The sequence below is a fragment of the Nicotiana tomentosiformis genome, chromosome 6 (genome assembly GCF_000390325.3).
Source record: "Nicotiana tomentosiformis chromosome 6, ASM39032v3, whole genome shotgun sequence".
Lineage (NCBI taxonomy): Eukaryota > Viridiplantae > Streptophyta > Magnoliopsida > Solanales > Solanaceae > Nicotiana > Nicotiana tomentosiformis.
The window spans coordinates 82139735-82153378 of record NC_090817.1 but is presented as its reverse complement, the minus strand read 5'-3'; the positions used below and the strand labels follow the sequence as shown (position 1 = coordinate 82153378).

Below are 13644 nucleotides of genomic sequence, written 5' to 3'. Positions count from 1 at the left end.
GTACTACATCCCCTGGTTGCATTTCTTATTGCCAAACATAGGGTACGACATTCCCTAGTAGCATCTCAAAGTTCCACGAGCCTCAGCTTATTGTCAATCATAGGGTACAATATTCCCTAGTAGAATTTCAGAGTGCCACGAGCCTCCTCTTAATTGCCAACACTGGGTACTACACCCCCTGATTGCATTCCTTATTGCCAACATAGGGTACTACATTCCCTATTAGAATTACAAAGTGCCACAAGCCTCACCTTATTACCAACACAAGGTACTACATGCCCTGGTTGCATTATTTGTTGCCAACACAGGGTACGACATTCCCTAGTAGCATCGCAGAGTACAACGAGCCTCATCTTATTGCCAACGCATGCTACTACATCCCTTAGTTGTATTATTTGCTGCTAACATAGGGTACGACATTCCCTAGTAGCATCCCAGAGTGCAACGAGCCTCATCTTATTGCCAACGTATGGTACTACATCCCCTAGTTATATTATTTGCTGCTAACATATGGTACGACATTCCCTAGTAGCATCCCAGAGTGACACGAGCCTCATCTTATTGCCAACACTGGGTACTACATCCCCTGGTTTATTTCTTGCTTCCCACATAGGGTACGACATTCCCTAGTAGCTTCCTAGAGTGCCATGAGCCTCATCTTATTATCAACACAGGGTACTACATCCCCTAGTTGCCTTCCTTCATGTTAACATAGGGTACGACATCCCCTTTTATAAAAAAAAGCCCATTTCTTTTTCAATTTTTTATTCTGCAATAGCAAAGATAGTTTTATTGTGTTTTCAATAACTCACAAAAATTTTCTTGTGCAAACTGGGGCAGAAAGTTTTTGTTCGTTTTGTTTGTTTGTACTGGCTTGTAGGTTTTTCTGCAAAGCACGTATTGGATGTGCAAAAAATAAGATTCCAGCTCGTTCCAGAGAAAGTAAAACATTTGATCTCAATACCAGCTGCAACCAGCTTTGAATAATGCGTGCGGAGACATAGGGTCTCAAGATCCATCTTCCCATCATCTGATCAAGAAACAGGCCTGTGAGAATATTTCATAGTCTGCTGTATCGAGAGCATCAAGTTTCAGTCTAAAGTCAATGGGGGAAGCAAGTCAAGAATCAAGACAAGAGTCTAGATGACATTTAGATAGGAATTATGTAATTCTTAGATTTCAAGAGTATGTAGTTTTCTTTTCATTTTGATCTAATAGTAGGAATCGCGGATCAGAACCTCGACGGAACTTCGCTCGACTCTCTATCTAAGCATACTCCATCACTCTTCTTTCACTTGAACTACACGTGATCTGATTCCCTTATAACCCGGGATATGTAGGCTGCCAAAAATCAAGGCTCGGTCACATCTTTTTCTTTTATCTTCTTTTCCTTTTTAAATAATAGCGAGGTCAAAAATCAGTCATCTTGTTCATTTTCTTTACCTGAAAACTCTTCATTTTTCCAAGCAAAGAGGGGCATGTTGTAAAGTGTGAACAACTAATTTTTTACCACACCCAAATTCTATACTATTTTAGTGTAAATATTTCTTTTAGGTCTAATCTTGATATTTTAATCTTTTATCTAACTCTTAATGGGGTTTATTTAAGAAAATTAAAAATTACAAAAGAATGTTCACATACTTATAGTACAAATTTTATTTCTATTTGTAAAGAGAAAAAGAAAATTTTCAAAAAAATATATATTTGGTTTCTTCCGATTAGAATTTTAATTGTAAGCTATGCTATTTTTCTTAGTATAATTTAAACTATAGTGTAAATATTTAGTTTTCTTATGTATATAATATTTTGGCTAATATCTTTAGTTATGTATTTTACTTTAAAAAAAAGAGAAGTAAAGAGTTAGAAAAAAGGGGATTGGGTAACTAACGAAAAGAACAAGAAAACAAAATATAAAAAGATACAAATTAACAAAAATTGATTTCCCCCATTTTTCCCTATTTCCTCCCATCCCCACTCCTCACGTAATCCCCTACAAATCCACCTCACTTCTTACTTTCACCGCTCATCTCACTACTTCCTCACATCAGATATAACACACCCACACATCTATATATATATATATATAGACACACTTCACAAATAGAGAAGGAGAACGAAATTGGGGGATTCACTTTTAGCATTTTAAAAGAGGGATGCAGAGAAAACGAGAAAAAGGTGTTTGCTTCTGCGTTTCAAGCTTCCATAGCAAAAGCTGAAAACTTAGCCATTAAAATAGCTACTTAAGCTCCGTTGCTCTCCTACCCATAAACCTCTTCTTTCGTCCCTTTTCTCCACCACAATTCAGCTTCTTTTTGCTTTGAAATAGCAGCTGAAAATCTGCTCAATTTCAGCCTAAAACACCTCTGAAGCACCCTTGAAACACCAGCAAAACAACTCCAAAAAGTAGTTGAAAACGCCTCAAAACAGTCTCCCTAAACTCAGCCAAATTCTCGCTCCAAAATGCAACAAAGTAGCCTTGAAAACCGAGCTGAAAACCAGCCAAAACTTGCTTCAAAACTGTTGCAAAATAACCCTTCAAACCACCTGAAAGCGTCCCCGTCTTCACCGTAAACAACCATCCATTCCGGCGAAAACCAGTTGAGCAACTAAACTCCGTCGAAGATCCAGCGAAACTTCTATGCCGAGGTTACGGTTCGCAGCTTCAACGTTGTAGTCCGATGAACGTTGCTTTGTTTGTTCTGATTGAGTTGTAAATTTTCAGCTTTGTTCATCGGTCAATTTCTAACCTTTCTTTTAATTAATATTGGTTATTATCCTTTCTGAGCTTGAATAAATTTTAGACATGTATGGATGTTGTTTAATCTTTGAGTTTTAGCTTTGTGTTTATATTACTGCTATCTCGAATTGGCATGTTAAATGGAAGCTTTGTTTGAAGTTTTTTTTATATTAAATTGTAAGGACCGTAGTCAGTATCCATTTGCTATCTCATTTCTATAACCCCGATCCACTGAATCCATACTCATGCTATGCATCTTTATCCATAATTTCAAAGTTTTAGCTCAATATTGACGTCTACACCCGAAAGAAAAAAATAAGGAAAGAACAAATGTGAAGTTCATATTGTAGGCCTCGTTTTTTTTTTTTTTTTTTTTTTTTTCCGATTTTATAAACAAGTTATTAAGGTTATTTAAAATATGTATTTAACTTTTTAGTTTTAAGGTTCAAAATTTTTAATAATGTAATATAGAATTAGATTTATATATCTACGTCGCTCTTTTTAATTGATGTTAATTCAACATAATATTCTTCGTTTGCTCACAAATTTAGGTTATTTGAATTTTTATTTGGTAATTATTCAAGTACTATAGTACTAATTAAGGTTGATCACGATCCTTTTGATCTTCTCTTTTTTAAATAAATAAGGGGCACAAAATCTATCGTTCCTTAAAAACACAATTTGCAACAGTTTGAATATCACGACCCAAAATCCATTAAAGGCCGTGATGGCGCCGGACACCACTGTCACGCAAGCCAAAAATAAATACTTAATTGGGTTCTCATTTTAATATTTTTGAAATCACACTTTCCTTCAATTAAATAGTAAAAGGCAGAATTTACAGAATAAATAATAATATTTTTAACAATTTCAATACAGGACAACCCAAATCACCCCAAAACTCGGTATCACAAGTGCATGAGCCTCAACTAGGAATGTAAATAAAATACAACATCTGTTCGGAATACAAAATCGGACAGGAGAAATATAAATACTCTGAAGGAGACTCTGCTGGATGCAGGCTCGTAACGTGGAATGCACACCTAAGTCCCCGCAATAATCGCACCTCTGCGCCCACAAGGCCACTAGACATATGTGCACCTGCACAAAAATATACAGCAAGTGTAGTATGAGTACGTAAATCAATGCGTACCCAGTAAGTATCCCGCCTAACCTCGAAGAAGTAGTGACGAGGGGTCGATTCTGACACTTACTAAGGGCCAACAATATGATAATATGAATTTCTAATTAAGCATGATATATATAACAATAAAACTCAGAACAAGAAATAACTGAACAATTCATCACCATATTTAAGGACCCAAATCACTTCCTTCATTTAAAACAAATAATCTTTCAAATAATGAATTTATACCAATTATAAAAGGGACTTCCAGTTCTATTATCACGCATAAAATTCCACCGAGGACGTTCGGTCCGATCCAACATAAATGTAAACTGTGTACTGCCAAGGGTCGAACGACACAAACCATAGATGCATCTATTAATCTGCCGAGGCGAACGACCCGCTCCCATGAGAGTAGTAGAAAGAATTACCCCGCTCGCGGAATATACTTGCGACGCACTCAAATATAAATTATCAATAAATCATAACCCTTTCTTGATTATTTTCAAAATAAAGACAATTAAACTTGAAACTTTTAAATCCTTAAAATCCTCGAATTAGTTCCATTTGATACAATTAACAAATATAATTAAATAACGATGTCCACAAAGTATGGTGTAAACCTAAAACTATCCGGACATAAACATAAATAGTAGCTACATACGGACTCTCGTCACTTCATGCGTATGTAGCCCCCTACAAATAACAACACATATTAATTAAGTTCACCTATGGGGTAAATTCTCTCTTACAAGGTTAGAAATGAGACTTATCTCGCTCCGAAGTTCTATCATCGGCTCCCAAGCCCTTTCAATAACTCAAACCGATGCCCATCGCTCCAAAACTAGTCAATAAACATGCAAATCCATAAATATACACTCTAATACTTATTATAATCCAATTTATAACAATTCCTAACTCCGCTTGAAAAGTCGATAAAATCACCCTCGGGCTATGTGCCCGGATTCCGAAAATTTTCGAAGACAAATACTACCCATAGTACTACGAACTCAAATATATAATTTATTCTCAATTTCATGCCCAAATTCGTGATCAAATTTCAAGAATACTAATTTCTAGGTTTTTCTTCAAAATCCCAAATTTCTACTAATTTTCATGTTAAATCCTTATATAAACCATGTATTTAACTCACAATATGTAGGAATCACTTACCTTGACATAGATGACGAAAATTTCCCTTCCAAAAGCTCCAAAAATCACCCATCCAAAAGAAAAATGGAGGAAAAAGGCCAAATCCCATCTTTTAAAAACTTTACTGCCCATGCGATTTTCGCACTTGCGGTGCTTTCGCCGTATCTGCGGTCCCGCTTCTGCGGACCTCCCATCTCTTCTGCGATCCAGGGCTTCCAGCCCATTTCTGCATATGCGGTCTCCCATGCGCAGATGCATATCCGCATCTGCGGATATGCTTCCGCACCTGTGCCCACAGGCTCTTATCTCAATCTCGCACTTGCGACGCACCTCCGCATCTGCGACCTCGTAGGTGCGGACAATCTTTCGCACCTGCAGTCGCTGCGCAGCTTTGTCCAAACCGCACCTGCGACCTTTTCCTCGCTTCTGCGGTCACACACCTGCGGTCAAACTTGCGCAGGTGCGATTACACCAGAACTGGTGCACTTCAGCCATTCCTTAAGTCCAAAACTTGTTCCGTTAACCATCCGGGACCCACCCGAGGCCCCTGAAACCTTAACCAAATATACCAACATGTCCCAAAAAATATTACGAACTTAGTCGAGACCTGAAATCACGCCAAACAATATCGAAACTATGAATCACCCTCCAATTCAAACTTAATGAGCTTTGAAATTTTAAACTTCTCCAATCGATGTCGAAACCTATCAAATCACGTCCGATTGACCTCAAATTTTGCACACAAGTCATAATTGACATTACATACCTAATTCAACTTTTTAAATCAGAATCCGACCCCGATATCAAAAGGTCCACTCCCGGTCAAACTTCTTAAAATTATCCAAATTTTCAACTTTCGTCCAAATGATCCCAAAATGACCTACGGACCTCCAAATCCACTTCTGGATGCGTTCCTAAGACAAGAATCATCATACAGAGCTATTCGCAGACTCATAATCCCAAACTGACGTCGATATCATTGAAATACACTTCAACTCAAATTTATGAAATTCTTCCAAAACGCCAACCTTCCACAATAGGCGCTGAAACGCTTCCGGGTCATTCAAAACCCGACCCGGACATACGCCTAAATCCAAAATCATCATACGAACCTGTTGGAACCTTCAAATCCTGATCCCGAGGTCGTCTACTCAAAACTTACACTTTAGTCAATTTCTCCAACTTAAGGCTTCCGAAATTAGAATTTCTTTCCAAATCAACTCCGAACTTTCCGAAATTCAATTCCGACTACGCGCACAAGTCATAATACCTGAAATGAAACTATTCAAGACCTCAAACCGCCGAACGACGCGCTGGAGCTCAAAACGACCGATCGGCTCGTTACATTGAATATGTGTCTTTTTGCAACTTGAGTTTGAATTTGTTTCAAATAAACATGACTTGATAGTGCATATTGATTATTTTGTTCATTTCTTCTAACCCACTTGTTTTACAAAATTCAACGTGAAAAAATTAGACGTTATTCTTAATTTCATACTCCCTTTATGTTTAGTTTTCTTAAAGTTCAGGACAAATGGCGGAGAACAAATAAACCATTCCTTCATAGATTAATATAATTTATTAGTTCATAACACTACTTATAAAAATCACATTGAATAGCTATATATAATAGTATTATTTAATATTAATAATAATAATAATATATAATAACAAAATGTTGTATCTTTTTTCTCACAAAGAGTTCTAAGAGTTCTGCCCTTTAATAAAACAACTAACCCTTTGAAAAGTTTATTCCTAACGGCAATTGTTTCTTTAAAATTTATGTACTATGAAAAAACAAAACTATTTGGAAAAACACAACATAATCAATATTTTTTTTTAAAAGGGTATTTTGTCTTCTTTCTCAAGAGGTATATCAAATTCATGATAAAAGATCACCAACCTTTAAATAATATCTAAATGTAAATCTAATTTATTTCATAATCTCAAAAATATATTAAAGTATTAATGTAAGACTAATCACGTCTTACCAACTTTGGAACTATAATCTTTCACATAAAACATGCGTGAATTTAAATTGTATACCAAAAATCCAATTTCACATGTCAAAATTAAAGAATAAGTAATATAACCTTTGTTGTTTCTAATCATAACATAAGCATGAAAGACGCAATATATATTATGAAACCATGATCCTCTACCCTAATATTTATAAAAATTGTATTTCATAAATCACCAAGGGTAGGCATTTAAACAAGTAAATCATAAGTTAAGTAAAAGAAAATAAAACCTGTTTTGTCGTCATCAAACCATTCCAATCTCTCCAAATAATGGCCGAGCATGGTAGAATCCTTGACAATGTCATGTCACACTTTCTTTCATAAAATCGTATTACTTTAACGTAATATTACCGGACACTATTCATAGACCACTTTGCAAAGTCAAGCACCGCTCCTTTGTAGATGCCCTTTTATATTGATATATTAGTGCTCTTAAAATTAATTCTTTTTAGTTCATCCACCTTCGTTCCTTTACTTTTTTTTGGATCGTTAAAATTATTGGGTTAGTTTTTTTATATGTGTGTCTTTAAGATAATTGCTTTAATTTTCTACAAATAAGATCATGTTTTTCCCTTCTTCAACATGATATTTATTCAAGAAGGCATCTCATTCAGTCACAATAAACTTGGGTCTTAATGTTTGGAGACAACATAATTTCATCATCTAAAGTCAACGTACATATTTCATCTTCTAGTTCATGGGAATCAATATGGACCGTTGGTAAATAATATCTTTCACTATGGAGGCAGATGTACTAACACAAAAGTACTATATAAAATTCAACAATGCTAATATTCTCATTTTCTATTCCCTTTAATCTGAAGACCAAAGCTAACTGTTTCACAAAGGCTGTTTCGTGAGTAGCTTTGTGACTATTTTCTCTTTGGTTTCACAGAGGCACAATCGTACTTGGAAGTCCCCTAATATGAAGAGTGGTATAATTTTAGAGAGTATGCAGGAATCGTTAGTTAGAAAAACATTAGTAACTAATCTTTAAGGGTGGCATTCCTTCAACAAACTTGATATTTTTATTTAACTTTTTTTAAATAATAAATTGGGTATTTAGATTTTTTGGAAGGATATTTTGGTAATTTCACTTTTAAGTGTTATGTTTGCCAATGTTTGTTAAATTGTTTGAACTCAATCTTACTTATCTTTATGATCCTCTTTGACATCTTGGATTAGCATGTTAAAATGCCAATTTCAAAGTTGGGACAATATACAAGGTCTTTATGAAAGGTGTTTCAATTTAGTTTGAAGTAGATTATATTGTTCTTAAAATTTCACTTTGCCATTTTCTTCAATTACAACAAAAAAGAAAATCATTTGTTTCCTCTGGTGTGTAATATTTTGTTCAAGTTTTATGTTAGTTTCCCGTTCCCTTGCTTAGTCGTAGCGTTGCAGATATTAAACGGGCAGAGATTGTTGAGCCAAGGTTAATGAATGATCAGCTAGGCCTAAATTTTGTAAATAGATAGAATACTGAGAACTTTTTTTTTTTTTTTGTAAATAATTTCTAGTGATCCACTTTATCATTTTTTCCACAACTCTATATCCATAATTCTTGTCCTCACGATAATTTCAAATTTAGAAAAAAGAAGCAAATCATGAATGCGTTAGAATGCTTTAGGCGTGCTCTTAATTAATCAAATCATTGTGATTATGTATACGTTCGCGTGACATAATTATAATTCCTAAAATTAAAATCAAGGTATGCGTTCGCGTAACTTTGGGCGAAACAATCTTATTAAGAATAAAGTGTTATTAGTTGTGTACACGTATGCGTGGCATGACTTTGACACACCAAACAAAATGGAGGCACGCACACGTGATTCGTTGGTCAAGAATGTTTTTTAGCGCAGGTGCGGAAGTCAAGCCGCAGGAGCGGGCTCGCAAGTGCGATCCAAAGCTCGCATACGCGGTCCCAACCATTTAAGCCATTTTCACACTTGCGATAAGTTTACGTAGGTGCGGTTGAAGGCTCGCAGAAGCGAGTTTGCTGGGCAGAAAATAGGATTTTGAGGGTTGTTTTCCCATTTCGATTTTGGGACTTTGAGAACTCGGATTGGGCGATTGTTTGAGGGATTTTCAGAGAAAACTTTTGGGTAACAATTCTTAACTCATTTATGGTTATATTCCACTAATCTATGGTTGATTTCATCATTTAATTTCGGATTTGAGTTGAAATTTTGGGAAAAATGGGAAGAAGTTTTCCAACTAATATATTGGGTTTTGATTGAGATTTTGACATCGGATTTGGATAATTTTGGTACGAGTGAACTCATGAGGGAATGTGTGTTCATATTTTGTGACTTTTACCTGATTCTGAGACGTGGGCCCAGGGAGACCTTTTGGGGCGATTTTCTAATTTCTTGCTTTAGCTTTAATTTTATTAATTTGATTAATTTCTTATTGTTGTATTTATGGTATGTAATTGATTTTGACTAGATTTGGGCCATTCGGAGTCGGATATTTATGGAAAAGGCATTGTTACCGATTGATTGAGCTTGGTTCGAGGTAAGTGGCTTGTCTAACCTTGTGTGGGGGATATCCCCTTAGGATTTGGTACTGTTGTGATATGTGAGCACCGTGTACGTGAGGTGATGAGTACGTACACGGGCTATTTGTTGTAAGAACCTGAATTATTTTTTTTACTGAGTAGCAACCTGTTTTCCTTTAATTTTAGGTATACCATTTAAATGAGTATTAGTCTGTTTTCATTCTTAATTGAGATATTCCAATATGTGTAGTTACCCTGTTTAGTCTAATATCGCATTTCTACATGCTTTAACTGCTTATTTGAACTCTGTGAAGCATGCCTAGTTGATTTCCTGCTTTTCCTTATTATTTATCAGTATAACTGTAGAAATCTTGCTATTAACTATTGTATTTGTCGGTTTGAGCTGTGTGTTTACTTTTGAGACTACGAGGTGGTACTTCGGATGTTCTCCGTGTATATTCACTTTTAAGACTACGAGGCGGTTCCTCGGGTGTTCTCCCTGCGCATTTACTTTTGACACTATGAGGCGGTTCCTCAGGAGTTCTCCCTGTATATTTACTTTTGAGAGTACGAGATGGTTCCTCGGGAGTTCTCCCTGCATATTTACTTTCGAAACTACGAGGCGGTTCCTCAGGAGTTCTCCCTATATATTTACTTTTGAGACTACGAGGCGGTTCCTCGGGAGTTCTCTCTGCGTATTTACTTTTGAGAGTACGAGGCGGTACCTCGGGAGTTCTCCCTTTATATTTAATTTGGGACTACGAGACGGTATCTCGGGAGATCCCCTACTGTTTACCACTGTGTGTTGCACTGTTGCCTTGCTAAGTTTCCTTTTGTTAAATTCTAGTCTCTTATTACACTGCATATTCTCCGTCTTTATTTATTATATACCAGTGGGCCTGACCTGAACTCGTCACTACTCGACCGAGGTTAGACTTGGCACTTACTAGGTACCGTTGTGGTGTACTCATGCTACTCTTCTACACATGTTTTTTGTGTGCAGATCCAGGTACTTCTTATCAGCCCTGCTACTAGCTGAGAGTTCTTGTTGTTGTACGGAGACTTCAAGGTATATCTGCCGCGTCCGCAGACCTCGGAGTCCCCCTCTATTCTCTCCTATGTCATTTAGCTTTCGTACTTCTCTTGTTAGACTCTAGTGTATAGAGATACTAGTTTCCTTCTATAGCTTGTGACTTATGATGTTTCGGGTTTTGGAAAGACTGTATATTTAGAGTATTGGTTATTGTACATGTCGAGCGGTATTGTTACTAGTTATTTAGTTATCCACTATTGTTAGTTTCTAAGTTTTACTTTCGTTTTGTTATTTTCCGAAATTTGTTAGATTTACCTAGTCGTAGAGACTAGGTGCCATCACGACCTTATACGGAGGGAGTTTGGGTCGTGACAAGTTGGTATCAGGGCTCTAGGTTCATAGGTGTCGTGAGTGACAAGGTAGTTTATTAGAGTCTCGCAGATCGGCACGGAGACGTATGTACTTATCTTCGGGAGGTTATAGAACTATTAGGAAAAATTATACTTCTTTGATTCCTTGTCGTGTGAAATTTGTTGACATAAAAAAAAAATTCCAAACTTATGTATTCTATTCTCTCACAGATGGTGAGGACACGTAGAGACGGATCTGATGACCAGGCACCCGCGCCCCCTGCTAGACCCGCAAGAGGTCGGGGCCAGTGTAGAGGCCGAGGACATCCACGCGGTGCAGCCAGAGCACCCGCACGAGCTGCTACAGAGGAGCCCCCAGTAGCTCCGACTGGAGGGCAGGCACCTGAGGTACTTGTTGTCGCATCAGCCCTCCAGGAGACTCTAGCCTAATTTCTAAGCATGTTCAACACCTTAGCTCAGGCTGGATTGATTCCCCTTGCTCCTGTCACATCTCAAGCCAGAGGAGGAGCACAAACTGCCGTCACCGGTACTCCAGAGCAGCGGGTTCAAGTCAACCAGGTTCCAGAGATTTTTCTGATATAGCCGGTAGCTCCAGCTCAGCCTGAGGTTAGGGCAGCAGTTTCTGAGGCGTAGCAGCTCAGACTCGAGAGGTACAAGAAGTACCATCCTCCTACCTTCAGTGGATTGGCAACAGAGGATGCCCAGGGTTTTCTAGAGGAGTGCCACCGTATTCTCCGTACTATGGGTGTAGCGGAGTCAAGTGGGATTTCCTTTACTGCATTCCAGCTTAGAGGAGCAGCCTATCAGTGGTGGCATGCATATGAGTTGAGTAGTCCGAATGAGGCAACTTAACTTACATGGACTCAGTTCTTGGACATGTTTTTGAGAGAGTATGTCCCTCAGAGCCTCATGGATGCATGGCATGCGGAGTTTGAGCAGTTGCGCCAGGGTGCTATGACTGTATTAGAGTATGCAATTCGCTTCAGTGATTTGGTCCGACATGCACCAGCCTTGGTTGCCACAGTTCGAGAGCGGGTTCATCAGTTTATTGAGGGACTCCACCCCAGTATTAGGATTAGTATGGTCAGGGAGCTGGAGATGGATATTTCTTACTAGCAGGTTGTGTGTATTGCCAGGAGATTGGAGGGCATACTTGCCCGGGATAGAGAGGAGAGGGAGGCCAAGAGATCTCGAGAGTCTGGCACTTACAGTAGTACTCGTGCCCTAGTTGCAGTTCGACATGGTAGGGGTTATGGGAGTCGCCCCATTCATTTAGCTCTTCCAGCCGCTAGTGGTATTCTGGTCCCTGCTAGGCCCCAGGAGCCTTATTATGCACTACCAGTAACTAGTGTGCCTCCTGCTCGGGATGCTTTTAGCGGCCAGTCCAGCAGACCTGGCCCAAGCCAGTCCCAACAGTCACGCCCTCTTAGAGCTTGTTTTGAGTGTGGCGACACTCTCCATATGGTGAGGGATTGCCCCAGACTTAGGAGGGGTGCACCTCTACAGACTTCTCAGGCATAACGTGCTCCACCGGGTCCTCAGGCTATGATTCCAGCACCAGCTATTGCCCCACCTAATTAGCCAGCTTGAGGTGGAGGTTGGGGAGGTTGAGGTTGCCCTAGAAGGGGAGGCCAGGCTAGATATTATGCTCTTTCGGCTCGTACAGAGGCAGTTGCATCTAACTCTATCATTAAAGGTATTGTTCCGGTCTGTCATAGAGATGCGTCAGTAGTATTTGAACCAGGATCTACATATTCTTACGTGTCCTCTTATTTTGCACTGTATTTGGGCGCATCTCGTGATTCTTTGAGTTTTCCTGTTTATGTGTCTACTCCTGTGGGAGATTCTCTTATTGTGGACCGCGTGTATCTGTCGTGTTTGATTGCTCTTAGTAGTTTTGAGACCAGCGCTGCTTTATTGTTACTCAGCATGGTAGACTTTGATGTTATCTTGGGCATGGACTGGTTGTCGCCCCATTATGCTATTCTTGATTGTCACGCTAAAACCGTGACGCTGGCTGTGCCAGGAGTTTTGCGATTAAAGTGGAGAGGTACCTTAGAGTATACTCCCAGCAGAGTTATATTATTTCTTAAAGCTCAACGAATGGTTGAGAAGGGGTGCGACACGTATCTAGCTTATGTGAGAGATGTTAGTATTGATACCCCTACAGTTGAGTCAGTCCCAATAGTGAGTGACTTTCCAGATGTGTTTCCAGCTGATCTTCCGGGCATGCCGCCCGACAGAGATATTGATTTTGGCATTGATTTGTTTTCGGGCAATCAACCCATATCTATTCCTCTATATCGTATGGCTCCTACTGAGTTGAAAGAGTTGAAGGAACAGTTACAGGAATTGCTTGATAAGGGCTTCATTCGGCCAGTGTGTCACCTTGGGGTGCTCCTGTCTTGTTTGTGAAGAAAGAGGATGGTTCTATGCGTATGTGCATTGATTATCACCAGTTGAACAAAGTTAAAGTGAAGAAAATGTATTCTTTGCCTCGTATTGATGACTTATTTGATCAGTTATAGGGTGCCAGAGTATTTTCCAAGATTGACTTACGTTCAGGCTATCATCAGTTGAAGATTCGAGAGCCAGATATCCTGAAGACTGCCTTCAGGAATCGGTATGGTCACTACGAGTTCCTTGTAATGTCTTTTGGGCTGACCAATGCCCCAGCAACTTTTATGCACTTGATGCACAGTGT

General features: G+C 38.6%; 1 protein-coding gene across 1 annotated transcript; it reads left to right on the top strand.

Moving 5' to 3' along the window:
* Nucleotides 1-11816: 11816 nt before the first annotated feature.
* Nucleotides 11817-12461, top strand: LOC138894299 (uncharacterized). Its single transcript, XM_070178988.1, has 2 exons — nt 11817-11983; nt 12077-12461. The coding sequence occupies exons 1-2, from the start codon at nt 11817-11819 to the stop codon at nt 12459-12461; spliced, it is 552 nt and encodes a 183-aa protein (XP_070035089.1).
* Nucleotides 12462-13644: the final 1183 nt, after the last annotated feature.

Bases quoted from the DNA above. Each gene is read 5' to 3' on its own strand.
- LOC138894299 (XM_070178988.1), top strand. From the start codon at position 11,817: ATGTTTTTGAGAGAGTATGTCCCTCAGAGCCTCATGGATGCATGGCAT. The intron at 11,984-12,076 runs GTTTATTGAGGG...GTGTATTGCCAG, and splicing joins GTTCGAGAGCGGGTTCATCA to GAGATTGGAGGGCATACTTG.